The sequence below is a fragment of the Bubalus kerabau genome, chromosome X (genome assembly GCF_029407905.1).
Source record: "Bubalus kerabau isolate K-KA32 ecotype Philippines breed swamp buffalo chromosome X, PCC_UOA_SB_1v2, whole genome shotgun sequence".
Classification (NCBI taxonomy): domain Eukaryota; kingdom Metazoa; phylum Chordata; class Mammalia; order Artiodactyla; family Bovidae; genus Bubalus; species Bubalus kerabau.
The window spans coordinates 57,284,996-57,300,127 of record NC_073647.1 but is presented as its reverse complement, the minus strand read 5'-3'; the positions used below and the strand labels follow the sequence as shown (position 1 = coordinate 57,300,127).

Genomic DNA, 15,132 nt, shown 5'->3' with positions numbered 1-15,132 from the left:
ATCAGACTTCCCTGGTGGCACAGTGGATGGGCATCCACCTGCCAGTGCAGAGATATGGGTTCAATCCCTGGTCTGGGAGGGTTCCACATGCCAGTGACTGGCTGGGCACGTGCTCCACAACTGCTGAGCCCACCTCTAGAGCCTGCAAGCCGCAACTACTGAGCCTGCGTACTGCGATCACTAAAGCTGGTGCATCTGGAGTGTGTGCTTTGCAACGAGAAGCCTCCACAATGAGAGGTCCGCACACTGTAACAAAGAGGAGCCCCTGCTCACCACAACTAGGGAAAGTCCACATGCAGCAATGAAGACCCAGCACAACCAAAACTAAAATAAGTTTCTTAAAAGAGAATAATAGAGCCATACATGTAATTTATTTTACAAATAAATATATAATAATTGTTATCTGAGTACAGACTTTCATATAAATGTGGATATTTAGCCTCTGGACCCATATTTTACATACTCAATGTGAATTTAACCATCCAAGTAATACTTGTATTCTTAAAATTGCATGTTATTGGAGATCAGATTAACTATATATTTTTAAATGTTTAGACCTCATAATTAGACATTGTTTTATTAGCTAACATCGGACATCTGGTCATGAAATCTTGAGGTCAAAATGATGTGATTATATTCCCAACAATCATATACAGTACAAATTGTATGAATCACACCAAAACAGTAAAAAGCACTGACCTGACAGGATTGCTGGTTAAAGAAACCCTCAGAGATTCTAGGCAGTTAAGGAGTTTCTCATCAGAAATACCAGATCGTAATTCATGAACATATTCTTGTGAAGATAGGGTGCATTCATGTTTGCTGTTTTTCAGTCCTCCCTATTAAATAGGAAAAAAACACGAAATTCTTTTAGACAAACAACAAGGTTTTAATAAAAACTTTTAAAATAAAATAATGCATAGAATATGTAAATATTTTACTAAAAAATGTGTGCAGAGTGTCAGGCGTTTAAAATCTTTTGGTCATCTAGAATTGACATGGTAAAGACATGTGGATAGACTTCAACACTCTCCTCAACCTCATTTAAAACAAAATTATACTGATGGTGCTTATGACCTGAACAGAATATGGACTTGAGTAGCATTAATGCTCGGAGAAGGCAATGGAATTCCACTCCAGTACTCTTGCCTGGAAAATCCCATGGGTGGAGGAGCCTGGTAGGCTGCAGTCCATGGGGTCGCTGAGGGTCGGACACGACTGAGAGACTTCACTTTCACTTTTAACTTTCATGCATTGGAGAAGGCAATGGCACCCCAATCCAGTACTCTTCCCTGGAAAATCCCATGGACGGAGGAGCCTGGTAGGCTGCAGTCCATGGGGTCGCTACGAGTCGGACACGACTGAGGGACTTTACTTTCACTTTTCACTTTCATGCATTGGAGAAGGAAATGGCAACCCTCTCCAGTGTTCTTGCCTGGAGAATCCCAGGGACGGGGGAGCCTGGTAGGCTGCCATCTATGGGGTCAGGTCGTGCCTAAATTTAAAATCCAAGCATTAGGATTAATATTAGCTGGTCCTCCTTTACCCGTAGGACATACATTTAGAAATCATTTTATTAAGTTTACTAGTTACTTCTATTCTACAAAATATAATGCAAAACATTATGCTATGCTATGCTATGCTAAGTCACTTCAGTCGTGTCCGACTCTGTGCGACCCCATAGATGGCAGCCCACCAGGCTCCCCCGTCCCTGGGATTCTCCAGGGAAGAACACTGGAGTGGGTTGCCATTTCCTTCTCCAATGCATGAAAGTGAAAAGTGAAAGTGAAGTCGCTCAGTCATGTCTGACTCTTAGCGACCCCATGGACTGCAGCCTAACAGGCTCCTCCGTCCATGGGATTTTCCAAACAAGAGTACTGGAGTGGGGCGCCATTGCCTTCATAACCCAAATCTATTGAAATATATCAGAATATCACCCTATCTCAAAACCAAGTGAAAATGGTTATTAAAATGTAAGACAATATAGTCTCCGATTAGCATGTTAGTCTAAAGCATTCACCAGTTCCCAACTATTCCTTCCGAACTATGCTACTCCCATGCTATCAATTAATCTTTAGAAGTCATTAAATGCATTTATCTGATATTGACTATTTTTTAGCTTAATTTCCAATATACACAGGGTTATTTCTAGAACTCATTATCTCATCACAGCTTCTGAGCTTCATCACCTTGCCATAACTATGTAAGTCATTTGGGGAAAAGGCCGGGAGAAAAACATCAACAACACATTCATGGTTCTAATAATTCATAGTTTCAGATCCCAGATCTACATAATCATAACTGCCCCTTTCCTATATTACAAATGTATCCCCCTGGATTAAAACTCTAGATTGGAGCCCATTTTGTAAGTTCATATGAATTACACTCAGTTTTTGCTAAGTACCTAAGCTATAAATAGGAAAGCAATTTTTTTTTCAATTTGATAGAAGTTATGTCATTAGAGGACATAGAGTTTAAAAAAAACATATGTTAATAATGAGAAATAGATTCCCTAGGATTCCCTAATATTTGGCTTTTTATTGAAAATGCCTCCTGATACAGAAATTGTCAACCATTCTTAATGTCTGAGTTTTTTTTTTTTTTATTCCATTAAATAGAAAATGTTTAAAGTCTGATAAAGTCTCATGTACAAAAACTATTCCCTTACACCACCATGGCCCTTTCACTATTATAGCACTTAAGACATTGGGGCAGAGGTGTGTCTCTTTCTCTTCTAGACTGGGAACTCCATGTATGTCAAGTGTCGAACACAGTGATGGTGTTTAGTGAGCATCAGCAAAAGTGTGCCATTACTCAATCTGTCCATAATAATTACAGAACAAGGAATACAATTTCATATTTTCACTCCAGTTGGACAGTAGATATTTAGGAAGTCTACTGAATAAATCACCATATAGATGGCACAGTAAGTAAAACCATCACCTTGAAATCATTTTCACATTTCTATAACTTATTTGCCCAGTTCTTAAGGTTACAGATCCACAAGGACTAGCAAGTAAACATTTATAGTATAAAATTTTGCAGATCTGAAGTCACATTCCACTTTCATAGGACCCCCAAATTTATTTTCTCAATTAATGGATGACAAGGCCATCCTGATCCTCCCCTGGAGGCTTTATATATACAGGGCTTATTCCTGTAGAACGATCTTTGTATTTGCTGTTTTTTCTGCCTGGAAGACTGGCCTCGCCATTGCTGGTTCTCATCATTTATGTCTCATCCCACCAGTCTTCCTGTCTTAACACTGCACTTATCATCATAACATCATTTTAAATCTCACTTATCCTATTAGCTTTATATAATTTTACTGCTTTATATACTTGTTTACTGTGTACTTCTCATTAAAATATAAGGTCTACAAAGCAGGAAACTTGCCTAACTTGTTCACTGCTCTATCTCTAGATCTTAACACAGTGCTTGGCACAGAGTTAAGTACTCAACATATATTTCTTGAACGCGTGATGGATATATGAAGGGTGAATAATCAAAAAAGGTGAATGACTGGCGACCTTCAACATGCCAAAGCTTTCAAATTCAGTTTAGTTTCACTTCAGAATATTACAGTTCTGAGACATTCCATTACAATATATTCAGAGATGCTGCTGCTGCTACTGCTGCTAAGTCCCTTCAGTCGTGTCCGACTCTGTACGACCCCATAGATGGCAGCCCACCAGGCTCCCCCGTCCCTGGGATTCTCCAGGCAAGAACACTGGAATGGGTTGCCATTTCCTTCCCCAGTGAATGAAAGTGAAAAGTGAAAGTGAAGTCACTCAGTTGTGTCTGACTCATAGCGACCCCATGGACTGCAGCCTACAATGCTCCTCCATCCCTGGGATTTTCCAGGCAAGACTACTGGAGTGGGGTGCCATTGCCTTCTCCAATTCAGAGATGCTAGCATAAGGTAACTTTAGATAGTATATGGTATGCTGGGAATGGCTCAAACTGCCACTAGATATGCATCAAGACCCCCTCATTTACCTTCTAGGTAATCTTTGCTCAGATGACTGAACGGATCTCTATAAAAATGATTGCTCATGCTTGATTCAGGGGTAATAAATACCAATCCCTCATATTTGTTATGAGGATTAAGTCAGACGATGCATATCAAAGTGCCAAAAACAAGAAGCATTTCATATATGCTGTGGCTTCCTGTGTGGCTCAGTGATAAAGCATCTGCCTGCCAATGCAGGAGACACAAGAGATGAGGTTTCAATCCCTGGATCCCTGGATCAGGAAGATTCCCCAGAGGAGGAAATGGCAACCTGCTCCAATATCTTTGCCTGGAAAATTCCATGAACAGAGGAGCCTGGTGGGCTAAACTCCACGGGGGTCACAAAGACTCAAACACGACGGAGCAAACATGCACATATGTATGCTGTACCATAGATAGAGTAAGGTACTGAGAAAACGTTAACTTCTCTTCTTCTACATGGTTGTGGGTGAGAGATTCTTTATGGAACCACTGGGTCAGTCTATCACCTTGGGACTCACCTCTCCCTCAAGTCCTAGAAATTGGTTTAAATTAAATAATTGAGGATACTCTATGGTTATACAGAATGAAAACAAACAATATAATGGTGCAAGACAGAAAATATATAACTTTATAGAACAAATGCCTTTAACCACGCTTAGAAGGACTTTGGGGTTTTAACAGTAGTTCATATTTGAGAATTATGAAAACATGATAGAAACAGCATAGAAAGGCTGGACTGGCCCTTAAAGACCAGCTCTTTTAATACTACCATTATAGAAATAGGGAATCAAATTGATTTACATGATCCTAACTACAGGTAATTAATGAGGTTGTGAGGATAAAACACCAACATTCTGGTCCTTGGGTTACTTTTTTTCTTTAACTATATGTCACTTTTCCTCAACATTTTGTAAAAAAAAAAGCAACAAATATTTAATTCTGAAATCTCTATTACAAAATGTCAAAGTATCTTCAGCGTAATCAATATGGTACAACATAATATTAAAGAGATCACCTAAATACAAAACAGAGCAATAGATTAAACTAATTCTCACTATATTTAATAAGGCTGTAATACAAGAATGGCTTATTAACATCCAATAGATTAAACTAATTCTCACTATATTTAATAGAGCTGTAATACAAGAATGGCTTATTATTAACATCCTGTTCTGATACTGAACAAAGGAAACAACTAGATAATGGATTGATAATAATGAAAATTTTAATTAGCTGCTCTGTACGAGATTAATGAAAATTACCACTGTGCCCATTTGATCTTTAAAAAATAATGCAGACAAAGTTAGCAATTAGCACATATCATGCTATTCCAAAGCTAGGTGAACAAAGAGCTTTCCTAATTTGAAACCATTTCTTAATTTGAAAATCATTAGAATGGAGATACTTGTCAGTATGACTGTGTTTGTATTATTCTAAAACACTACACAAAGAACCAAAAGAAACCAGTTCAGTTTACAATCATCCTACTCTAATATGAAATTTTCATATCAAAATCAGACATGCAATATTCTAAAAAGATATTTTAAGATTGCAGTGGAGATACCACTTCTGATTTTAAATTGACTTGGTCTGAGTATGACCTGTAATTCTTTAATGTAAATACAGACTTACTTATTAATTGAGGAAAGGTTCCACATTCTAAGCTGTAACGGTGTCTTGCTGCAGACACTGGGAAAAACTATTAATTGTACACAGGTCTTTTCAACTACAGAGTGCACACAAATAACAATTACTATCAATGGTATAATCTTCAAATAGGAAGGACAATATTATTGTCATGAAAGCAGTAATATCATTATTCTTATTGACCATGATTTATAAACTCTAATGTAGTCAGGTTACTTTAGCTACTTCAACCAAGTGAGTGTCTTATCTTTGACTTCAGTTTTCTGAAAAAAGCAACATTACAGATTAACAAATTTGGAATTATATCTAAAAAGGTTTACAGCATTGTTTTTGAGAGGCTCCTATAAATTTAAATGCATAAGAAATAGAAAGCCATTTTCCTCATCATCAGTTCCATGAATTCCAGTAGAAAAGGAAACAAAAAACATGTGCACAATACAAATTGATCTACATATTTATTCTAAAAGTGATGTTTCTGGTGGGCTATACAAAGTTGAATATGCTGTTAAAACTTTTGGTGACCTCTCTATTATACAAGAAAACTATCTTGTAAATGGAAGTTATTAGAGATAATTAATTTATTCCTAAAATATAAAAGGTACTTTAAAACAAATATATTACTACAACATTTCAAACAATTCATATGCAATTTGTACTGAATTTAATTTCATGAAATATAGTGTAAAATATACTAATATTATCCATTTAAGGTCTGTGAGATAAAAACATATACAGAAAAGTAGTATCACAAGATAAATTCATATAGTGTCATTTCTCATTGTAAGACATATAGCTTATAATTAAGACCTTTGCAGAGGTCAAATGTAAAACATAGAATAAGAGAACATATCCTAACATCAGGCAGAATAATACCTGCATCATTGAGGTCACAGAAAAAGAAGAGACAAGAGGCCAGAAAAATTATTTGAGCAAATAATGGCTGAAAACTTCCTGAATCTGTGGAATGAAAACAGATAATCAGGTCCACAAACTCCAGAAAATTCCAAATAAAATGAACTCAAAAAGAAAAAAAAATGAGATGTATTATAATTACAATGAAAAAAGTAAAGGATAAAGATAGAATCCTAAAAAGAGAAAGATAAAAGCAACTTATTAGATACAAAGGAAATCCCATAAGGCTATCAGTCGATCTTTTGCAGAAACTTTACAGGTCAGAAGGGAGTGGCAAGATATAGGAATAATGCTGAAGGAAAAACTTGCTAACCAAAAATTCTCTAAATGAGGCAATCATTCAGAATCAGAGAAGAAATGAAGAGGTTTCCAGAGAAGCAAAAGGAATTCTTCACCACCAAGACAGCTTTACAAGAAATGTTAAAGGGAATTCAGTAAGTTAAAAAGAAAAGGACTAATTGATAATAAGAACACATACCTAAGTAAAAATCTCATTGGAAAACATAAAAAAATAATAAGCATAGTGGAGCAATCACTTACAAAGCAAGTATGAAGGGTAAAAGACAGAAGAACTAGTACTATTTTTAAAACCAGTAATTAAAGGATGTATGAAATATAGACGTAAACTGTGCCAATTAAAACATTGGGAACACATGTACACCCGTGGCGGATTCATGCTGATGTATGGCAAAACCAATACAATATTGTAAAGTAATTAGCCTCTAATTAAAATAAATAAATTTAAATAAAAAAAATAAGACGTGAGGGGGGAAATATAAAATTTTGGAATATGTTCAAAATTAAGTTACTATTAACTTAATAGAGAATGTTATAAACTTAATGTGAACCTAACAGTAACCACACAAAAATAATTACAGTAAATACATAAAAGAAAATGAGAAAGAAATCTAAATATAACAGTCAAATCACAAGAGAATAGAGAAAGAGAAGAAAAAACAGAAAAGAATTACAAAACCCATGGAATGGGGAGGGAGGAGGGAGGAGGGTTCAGGATGGGGAACACATGTATACCTGTGGCGGATTCATTTTGATATTTGGCAAAACTAATACAATTATGTAAAGTTTAAAAATAAAATAAAATTAAAAAAAAAAAGAATTACAAAACCTGCCAGAAAACAACTAACAAATTACAATAAATATATACCTGTCATTTACTTTAAATGGAATATTCAACCTACCAAAAATTACCATAAATGGAATAAATGGCCTAATCAAAAGACATAGAGTAGCTGAACAGATGAAAAAATAATGCCTTTCTACAGGTATAATAATAATGCTGCCTACAGGAGACTAACTTAAAACCTAAAGAAACTTAAAGAAACCTAAAGAAACAGACTTAAAATAAGGGGATGGAAAAAGATATACTGTGCAAACAGAAATGAAAAGGAAGGTTGGGTAGCAAGATTTATATCAGACAGAATAGACTTTAAAACAGAAACAGTAACAAAATTCAAAGAAGGGCATTACATAACAATAAAGCAGTCCATCCAACAAGATATAACATTTATAAATATTTATGCACCCAACAAAGAAGAACCTAAATATATAAAGCTAATATTCACAGAGATAAGGGAATAAAGAGATAACAATACTATAACAGTGCAGGACTTTAAGAGCCTACTATCCTTACATCAATGGATAGATCATAAAGATAGAAGATCGGAGAAGGCAATGGCACCCCACTCCAGTACTCTTGCCTGGAAAATCCCATGGACGGAGGGGCCTGGTAGGGCGCAGTCCATGGGGTCGCTAGGAGTCGGACACGACTGAGCGACTTCACTTCACTAAGGAAACATAAGCCTTAAAAAACACATTAGACAAGATGAACTTAATATATATATAGGACACTGCATCTAAAAACAGCAGAATACACATTGTTTTCAGGTGCACATGGAACATTCTCCAGGATAGATCAAATGTAAAGTAAGAAAACAAGTCTCAAAATTTACTAAGACTGAAATCACATGAAGCATCTTTTGCACAAGGGTATAAAACTAGAAATCAATAACAAAAAACTGGAAAAAAAAAAACATGGAGATTAAACAACCTGCTATTAGCAACCAATGGGTCAACAAAGAATGCAAAAAACAAGTCAAAAAATACCCTGAAACAATACATATGCAAACAGAACATTCCAAAATCTTTGTGCACAGGAAAAGCAGTTCTAACAGCTGAACTCATAGCAATACAGGCTTATCTCAAGAAACAAACAAACCTAACATTACATTTAATGGAACTAGAAAAATAAGAAGAAAATGAAACCAAAGTTGGTAGAGGAAGGAAATAATAAAGATCAAACAGGAAATAAATGAAATAGAAACTAAAGAAAGAAAGAAAAGATTAATAAAACAAAGAGCTGGTTCTTTGAAACCATAAACAAAATTGATAAGCCTTTAGCTAAATTCATCAAGAAAGAAACAGAGGGAGGCCAAATAAATAAAATCATGAATGAAAGAGAATTTACAAGCAAAAGCACAAAAATACAAAAGAGTTGACTCATTGGAAAAGACTCTGATGCTGGGAGGGATTGGGGGCAGGAGGAAAACGGGATGACAGAGGATGAGATGGCTGGATGGCATCACTGACTCGATGGACGTGAGTCTGGGTGAACTCCGAGAGTTGGTGATGGACAGGGAGGCCTGGTGTGCTGCGATTCATGGGGTAGCAAAGAGTCAGACACGACTGAGCGACTGAACTGAATTGAAGAACAATTATACACCAACAAATTAGACAAGTAAAAAGAAATTAATAAATTCCTAGAAACACAAAATCTTCCCAGATTCAGTCATGAAGAAATAGAAAATATAAATAGGTAATTACTAGTAATTAAATTGAATCAGTAATCAAAGAACTCCAAAAAAAGTTGAAGTCTAGATGGCTTCACAGGTGAATTTTACCAAACATTTAAAGAAGAGTTAACGCCTATCTTTTTCAAATTATTCCCAAAAACTAAAGAGGAAGGAGCACTTCCAAACTCATTTTATGAGGCCATCATTACTCATACCAAAATCAAATAAAGATACAATTAAAAAAAAATCACAAGCCTATATCCCTGATGAACATAGTTGAAAAAATCCTCAACAAAATATGAGCAAACCATAACCAAGAAGGACCTACTGTACAGAACATGGAACTTTGTTCAATGTTATGTTGCAGCCTGGATGGGAGGGAGTTTAGGGGAGAATGGATACATGTATATACATATGGCTAAGTACATTCACTTATCACCTGAAACTATCTCAACACTGTTAACTGGTTGTACCTCAATACAAAATAAAAAGGTTTCAAAAATACTGAAAATGACAAAGTTTTGATTAATGGTCTTCAATTCTTAAAAAAAAATATGAACAAACCAAGTTCAACAGTATATTAAAAATACATCACATAGCATGATCAAGTGGAATTCATTGCAGGAATGCAAGCATGGCTTCACATTAATGCTAAAACATGTTCCCCTACATTCAGTGCAGCATTATTTATAATAGACAAGATGTGGAAGCGACCTAAGTGCCTCTTGATAGATGAATGAATAAAGGAAATGTGCCATATTTATATATACATGGAACATTATTCAGCCACAAAAAGAATAAACTCTTGCCATCGCCACAACATGGTTGGTTCTACAGAATATTAGGATCAATATTATTATATGTAGCTCCTATAGAATGTATTAGGACTAAGTCAGACAGAGAAAGACAAATACTGGATAATTTCACTTATATGTGGAATCTAAAATACAAAATAAACAAACATACAAAACAAAATAGAAACAGACTCATAGAATACAGAAAGCAAAGTGGTGGTTGTCATGAGGATGATAATAGGAGGATGGGCAAAATAAGCGAAGGGGGTTAAGAGGTACAATGTAAAAACATCATCATTCTTCAGATTATACACACAATCTGTCTCAAAAGGATTTAACTAAGATTATTTAAGTATAATTATCTAAAATGTTTTAAGTATAAGGTTTTCTGTAAGAAAAAATTTCTTGTTTACTTATTGAAGCTTTAACATATTAAATACCAGATTAAGCATTTTACCCATGAATTACAGAATCTAAGACCTTTACAAGACTTCCCTGTAGCTCAAATGGTAAAGAATCTGCCTACGATGCAGGAGATAAGGATTTGATCCCTGGGTGAGGAAGATCCTCTGGAGAAAGGAATGACAATCCACTCCAGTATTCTTGCCTGGAGAATCCCATGCACACAGAAGCCTGGTGGGCTATAGTCCATGGGGTCAAAGAGTTGGACACGACTGAGTGACTAACACACACACACAAGACCATTTCAGAATGAATACCTAAATCATTCTTTCAGCACATGTACTATTAGAGATGTCAAGTACACAAGGAAACCTGAAAACATTTATTTAAATTCAGTGGCCCTATTTTTATATTTTCTGTTGTGAAACACATAATTTGTAGACTATAGAAGAAAATAGTTCATAATAACACCAAATAATTACTCAGGTAAACACAATAAATTTTAATTTTTATCACTGACCAAGACAAAAGGGTGCTATTTTAATAAGTGGAATGTTGATCCCTAAACACTAAATTTCATTTCTTGTAAAACAACAGCCTTATCTGATTGAGATACTCTCAGAGACAGTAATAATGAAAAGTTAAACCACCATTAAATGGTTTGTTAGAATCTAATTAAAATATTTAATGATATTCAAAATTTGTGTAATAAGCAATCAGTATTACATGGTTCTTTTTCATATCAAATACAATAAACATGTGCTTTACCCCATACTTAAAATCTATTCATACTTGCCTTTTAAAACTAGTATTTATCAATTATAATGAACAATGTACATGGTGAATGGACACCCACTAAATCTTTAAAACTATAAAGTGTGCCTACCAGCATGTTTTATGAGACTTCATCACCACCCACTATACTTGATAAAATAAAGTTTAAGCATTATGTTTATTTTTCATTTGACAGAAGCCCTAGAGATATATCAGATAATAAAATCTAAACAGAGAAAAAGTAAGCCAGGGGTTTCTTAACTCTGGGTCCCAATTCATGGAGTATGTAAACTGGAAAGGAAAAACTGACATCTTTATTTTCAGTAATCACTGACTTGAATTCAGCTCATCTCTTTCAATTATGAATGCAGGCAACAGACAATAGTGGCATAAGCAGCACCTACAACTTGGTCACTGTGACTAAGAGAAGTCGCAGATACTTTCCTATGATACATACATACCACATTTGTGGTGGTATATTAAAATACCACCATTTCTTCAAATTTCCCCTAGTTATATGAGCTCACACTTTGTCCTGGTATTTAACAAATCTTTAAAGAAATCCCATCATTGTCTAGATTTTTTAATTAAACATTTTGAGATAATTTAAATATATCCAGTTATAACAAAAATCCGCAGAGCCTCTGTTTTCACCTGGTGATGATGTCTTGCAAAACTATATTACAATATCTCAACTGGAATACTGACATTGAGAAAACCCACCTATTTCTAATGAGAGTTCCTTAGTTTATCTCGCACTTGCATGTATGTGTGTGTGTATGTGTGTATTTGAGTTCTTTGCAACTTGATCACCTGTCGATTCCTGTAGTGAAAGTGTTAGCCATTCACTCGTGTCCGACTCTTTGTGACACCACGGACTTTAACCTGCCAGGGTCCTCTGCCCATGGACTTTCCCCTGCAAGAATATTTGAGTAGGTTACCATTCCCTTCTCCAGGGGATCTTCCCGACCCAGGGATCAATCCCAGATCTCCTGCACTGCAGGCAGATTCTTCCATCTGAGTCACGAGGTTCATGTATCCCACCACCAAAGTCAGGATACAGAATAATCCCATTGCCACAAGGATGCCTCATTTTGCCCTTTTATAGCCACACTCAAATCCTTCCCACAACCCTCCCCTCCTGGCAACCACTAATCTAGTCTCCATTTCTGTATTTTTGTCCTTTCAAGAATGTCATATAAAGGCAATTATATGGTAAAATTTTGGCATGGGTTTTTTTCACTTAGCATAGTGACCTGGAGAGTCATATGAAAATTCCAGATATCAACAGTTTATTCCTGTTTATTGCCAAGAAATAGCCCATAGTATGGATATACTACAGTTATTTAGCCATTCACCCATTGAGGACATTTGGGTTGTTTGCAGTTGTTTTTTTAGTTTAGGGTTTTTTGGGGGGATGGGCAGTGCTGGGTCTTCATTTCTGCACACAGGTTTCTCGTGGCCGCTCATAGGCTCTCTTGTTGCGACGAGCAAGGCCTACTCTAGTTGTGGTGCAAAGCTTCTCAGTGCGGTGGCTTCTCTTTTTGTGGAGCATGGGCTTCAGGGCGCTCGGGCTCAGTAGCTGGTGGTGCACGGGCTTAGTTGCCCCCAGCATGTGGGATCTTACTTCCCAGACCAGGGATGGACCTACGGCCCTTGCACTGGCAGGTGGATTCTTAACTGCTGGACCACCAGGGAAGTCCTTGTTTCCAGTTTTAGTCTATTATGAACAAAACAGCTACGAACTCCAAGCTCAGGTTTTTGTGCAAATATAAGTTTCTATTTCTCTGGAATGTGTCATAAACTTGAAAAAATACTTTGATAAGTATATTTTAATATAGTTTCCTTTTTAATCCTATGTGGTTTGTGTTGTGGGCTTCCCAGGTGGCTCAGTGGTAAAGAATCCGCCTGCCAATGCAGGAGGTACAAGTTCAATCCCTGGATCAGGAAGATCCCATGGAGGTGGGCATGGCAATCCACTTCAGTTTTCTTGCCTGGAGAATCCTATGGACAGAGGAGCCTGGTGGGCTACAGTCCATAGGGTCGCAAAAGAATCAGATATGACTTGGCGACTAAATAACAACAACAATTTGTGTTTTACATTTAAAAACATGATTCTGAAAAGGTTCCCATAGGCTCACCAGACTGTCAGAGGGGTTCATGGTACAAAACAAGTTAAAAACCCTTACAGGTGTCTATTTCCTCTATTTTGTACTGCCACTACATTGACTCTACTGCTCTATGAAGGGAGAAAAAGCATATTACCCTTTCAAATAGAAAAGCCCCATCTATGCAAAAAACAAGAAAATGTGCAAAATTTGACCAATGATGATGTCCAATAAGATAACCAGCATATTTGGCATAGCCAGTTTCTTCATGTACCATTGAAAGATAAGAATAATAGGGAATGCTTCATCAGCATTTGTTATGTCAGTCAAAGACTATAGTTAGGCATAAGATATTTAGATATTTAAGATACTCAGAAAACAAATTTAAGGTTATGGAAAGGGAAGCAGGGGAGGGATAAATTGGCAATTTGAGAATAACAGATGCACATTACTATATATAAAATAGATAATGAACAAGGACCTACTACTGTATAGCATTGAGAAAACCCACCTATCCTAATGAGAGTTCCTTAGTTTAACTTGCACCTGTGTGTGTGTGTGTGTGTGTGTGTGTGTGTGTGTGTGTGTATTTTAGTTCTTTGCAACTTTATCTGTAGGCTAATATATAACAGGGAACTATATTTAATCTTATGAAAACATATAATGGAAAAGAATCTGAAAAATATAGAGAGATAGGTAGACAGACATGTACATCTGAAACACAGCAAATCACTTACACTTTGATTAAATTTTTTAATTAAAAAATATATTAAAGTATGTTTTAACTCCCTGCTTTATCATTTTTATATCTAACTCTAAGAGTAATTTTAGATACTGTAACAAAGCCAGTCTAATAATAGTTTTGCAGATTATAAAAGTTTCCTATAGCCTAGAAGAAACTATATCTTAAGTAGTTAATGAAGCTATAAATTGTAAATGAAAGAAAAATTCCTTCCACAAAACAAAAATGTCCCTATTATTTTTAGACCTCTAGTCTTGTAAACATTTTACTAAGTGCTATCAGCCAAAATGAACACGCTGAATCTTATTCAACTTGCCTACCTTTATCAATAATGTATCAATAAAAAACAATCAAGGCACAGAAAAACAAAGAAAAGTAAAGGATCTATGATTAATTGACATGTGTTTATGTCAATGGATGTATGTCTTCAGCACTGAATGAGATTCATAAATTTAGATATCAAAAAGGCCTTATAGTTCTATAGCCAAAACAGCTTCAGAACTTTTCCTATGTATTTTTTCATCTAATACTAGGAGACAATACTGCTAAAACCTTTTTCTTTTTTTTTTTGCATCTGTGAAAATTGAGCCATGGAGAAGTCATGACTTGTCTGAGACTATGTAACTAGCAAATTATTCTCAGAAACCAGCTAGAAATCTAAATCAGAGAGTTCCTTTTGGAAGACAGGGCAGAACTATTTTCAAGAAGGCACAATTTGCTTTCAATGCTGGATTATAACAAGAAGAGGAAAGGTGGGTAGAAATTTCAGAAATATTCCTTACCCTTAAAAGCTGTGTGAATTTAGTCAACTTATTACTTGACCTCCTGGGCTTCAGGCTCCTTAGCTTCAAAACAGGAATAATACAGTATCTACCTTCAGAGTTGTTGTAAGGATGAAATAAGAATCCAGGTCAAATACAATAATGCCTGGTATATAATCAACACTCAA

The 15,132-nt window shown here is 35.7% G+C and overlaps 1 protein-coding gene across 12 annotated transcripts in view; it reads right to left on the bottom strand.

The window, feature by feature from the left end:
• The window catches only part of DIAPH2 (diaphanous related formin 2), a 981,259-nt gene that overhangs the window by 734,468 nt on the left and 231,659 nt on the right, over nt 1–15,132 (bottom strand). For all 12 annotated transcript variants that reach the window (XM_055563966.1, XM_055563967.1, XM_055563965.1 and 9 more), the window contains one exon: nt 700–839. In XM_055563966.1, the coding sequence (XP_055419941.1) occupies nt 700–839 (140 nt within the window). The remainder of the gene's footprint in view (nt 1–699; nt 840–15,132) is intronic.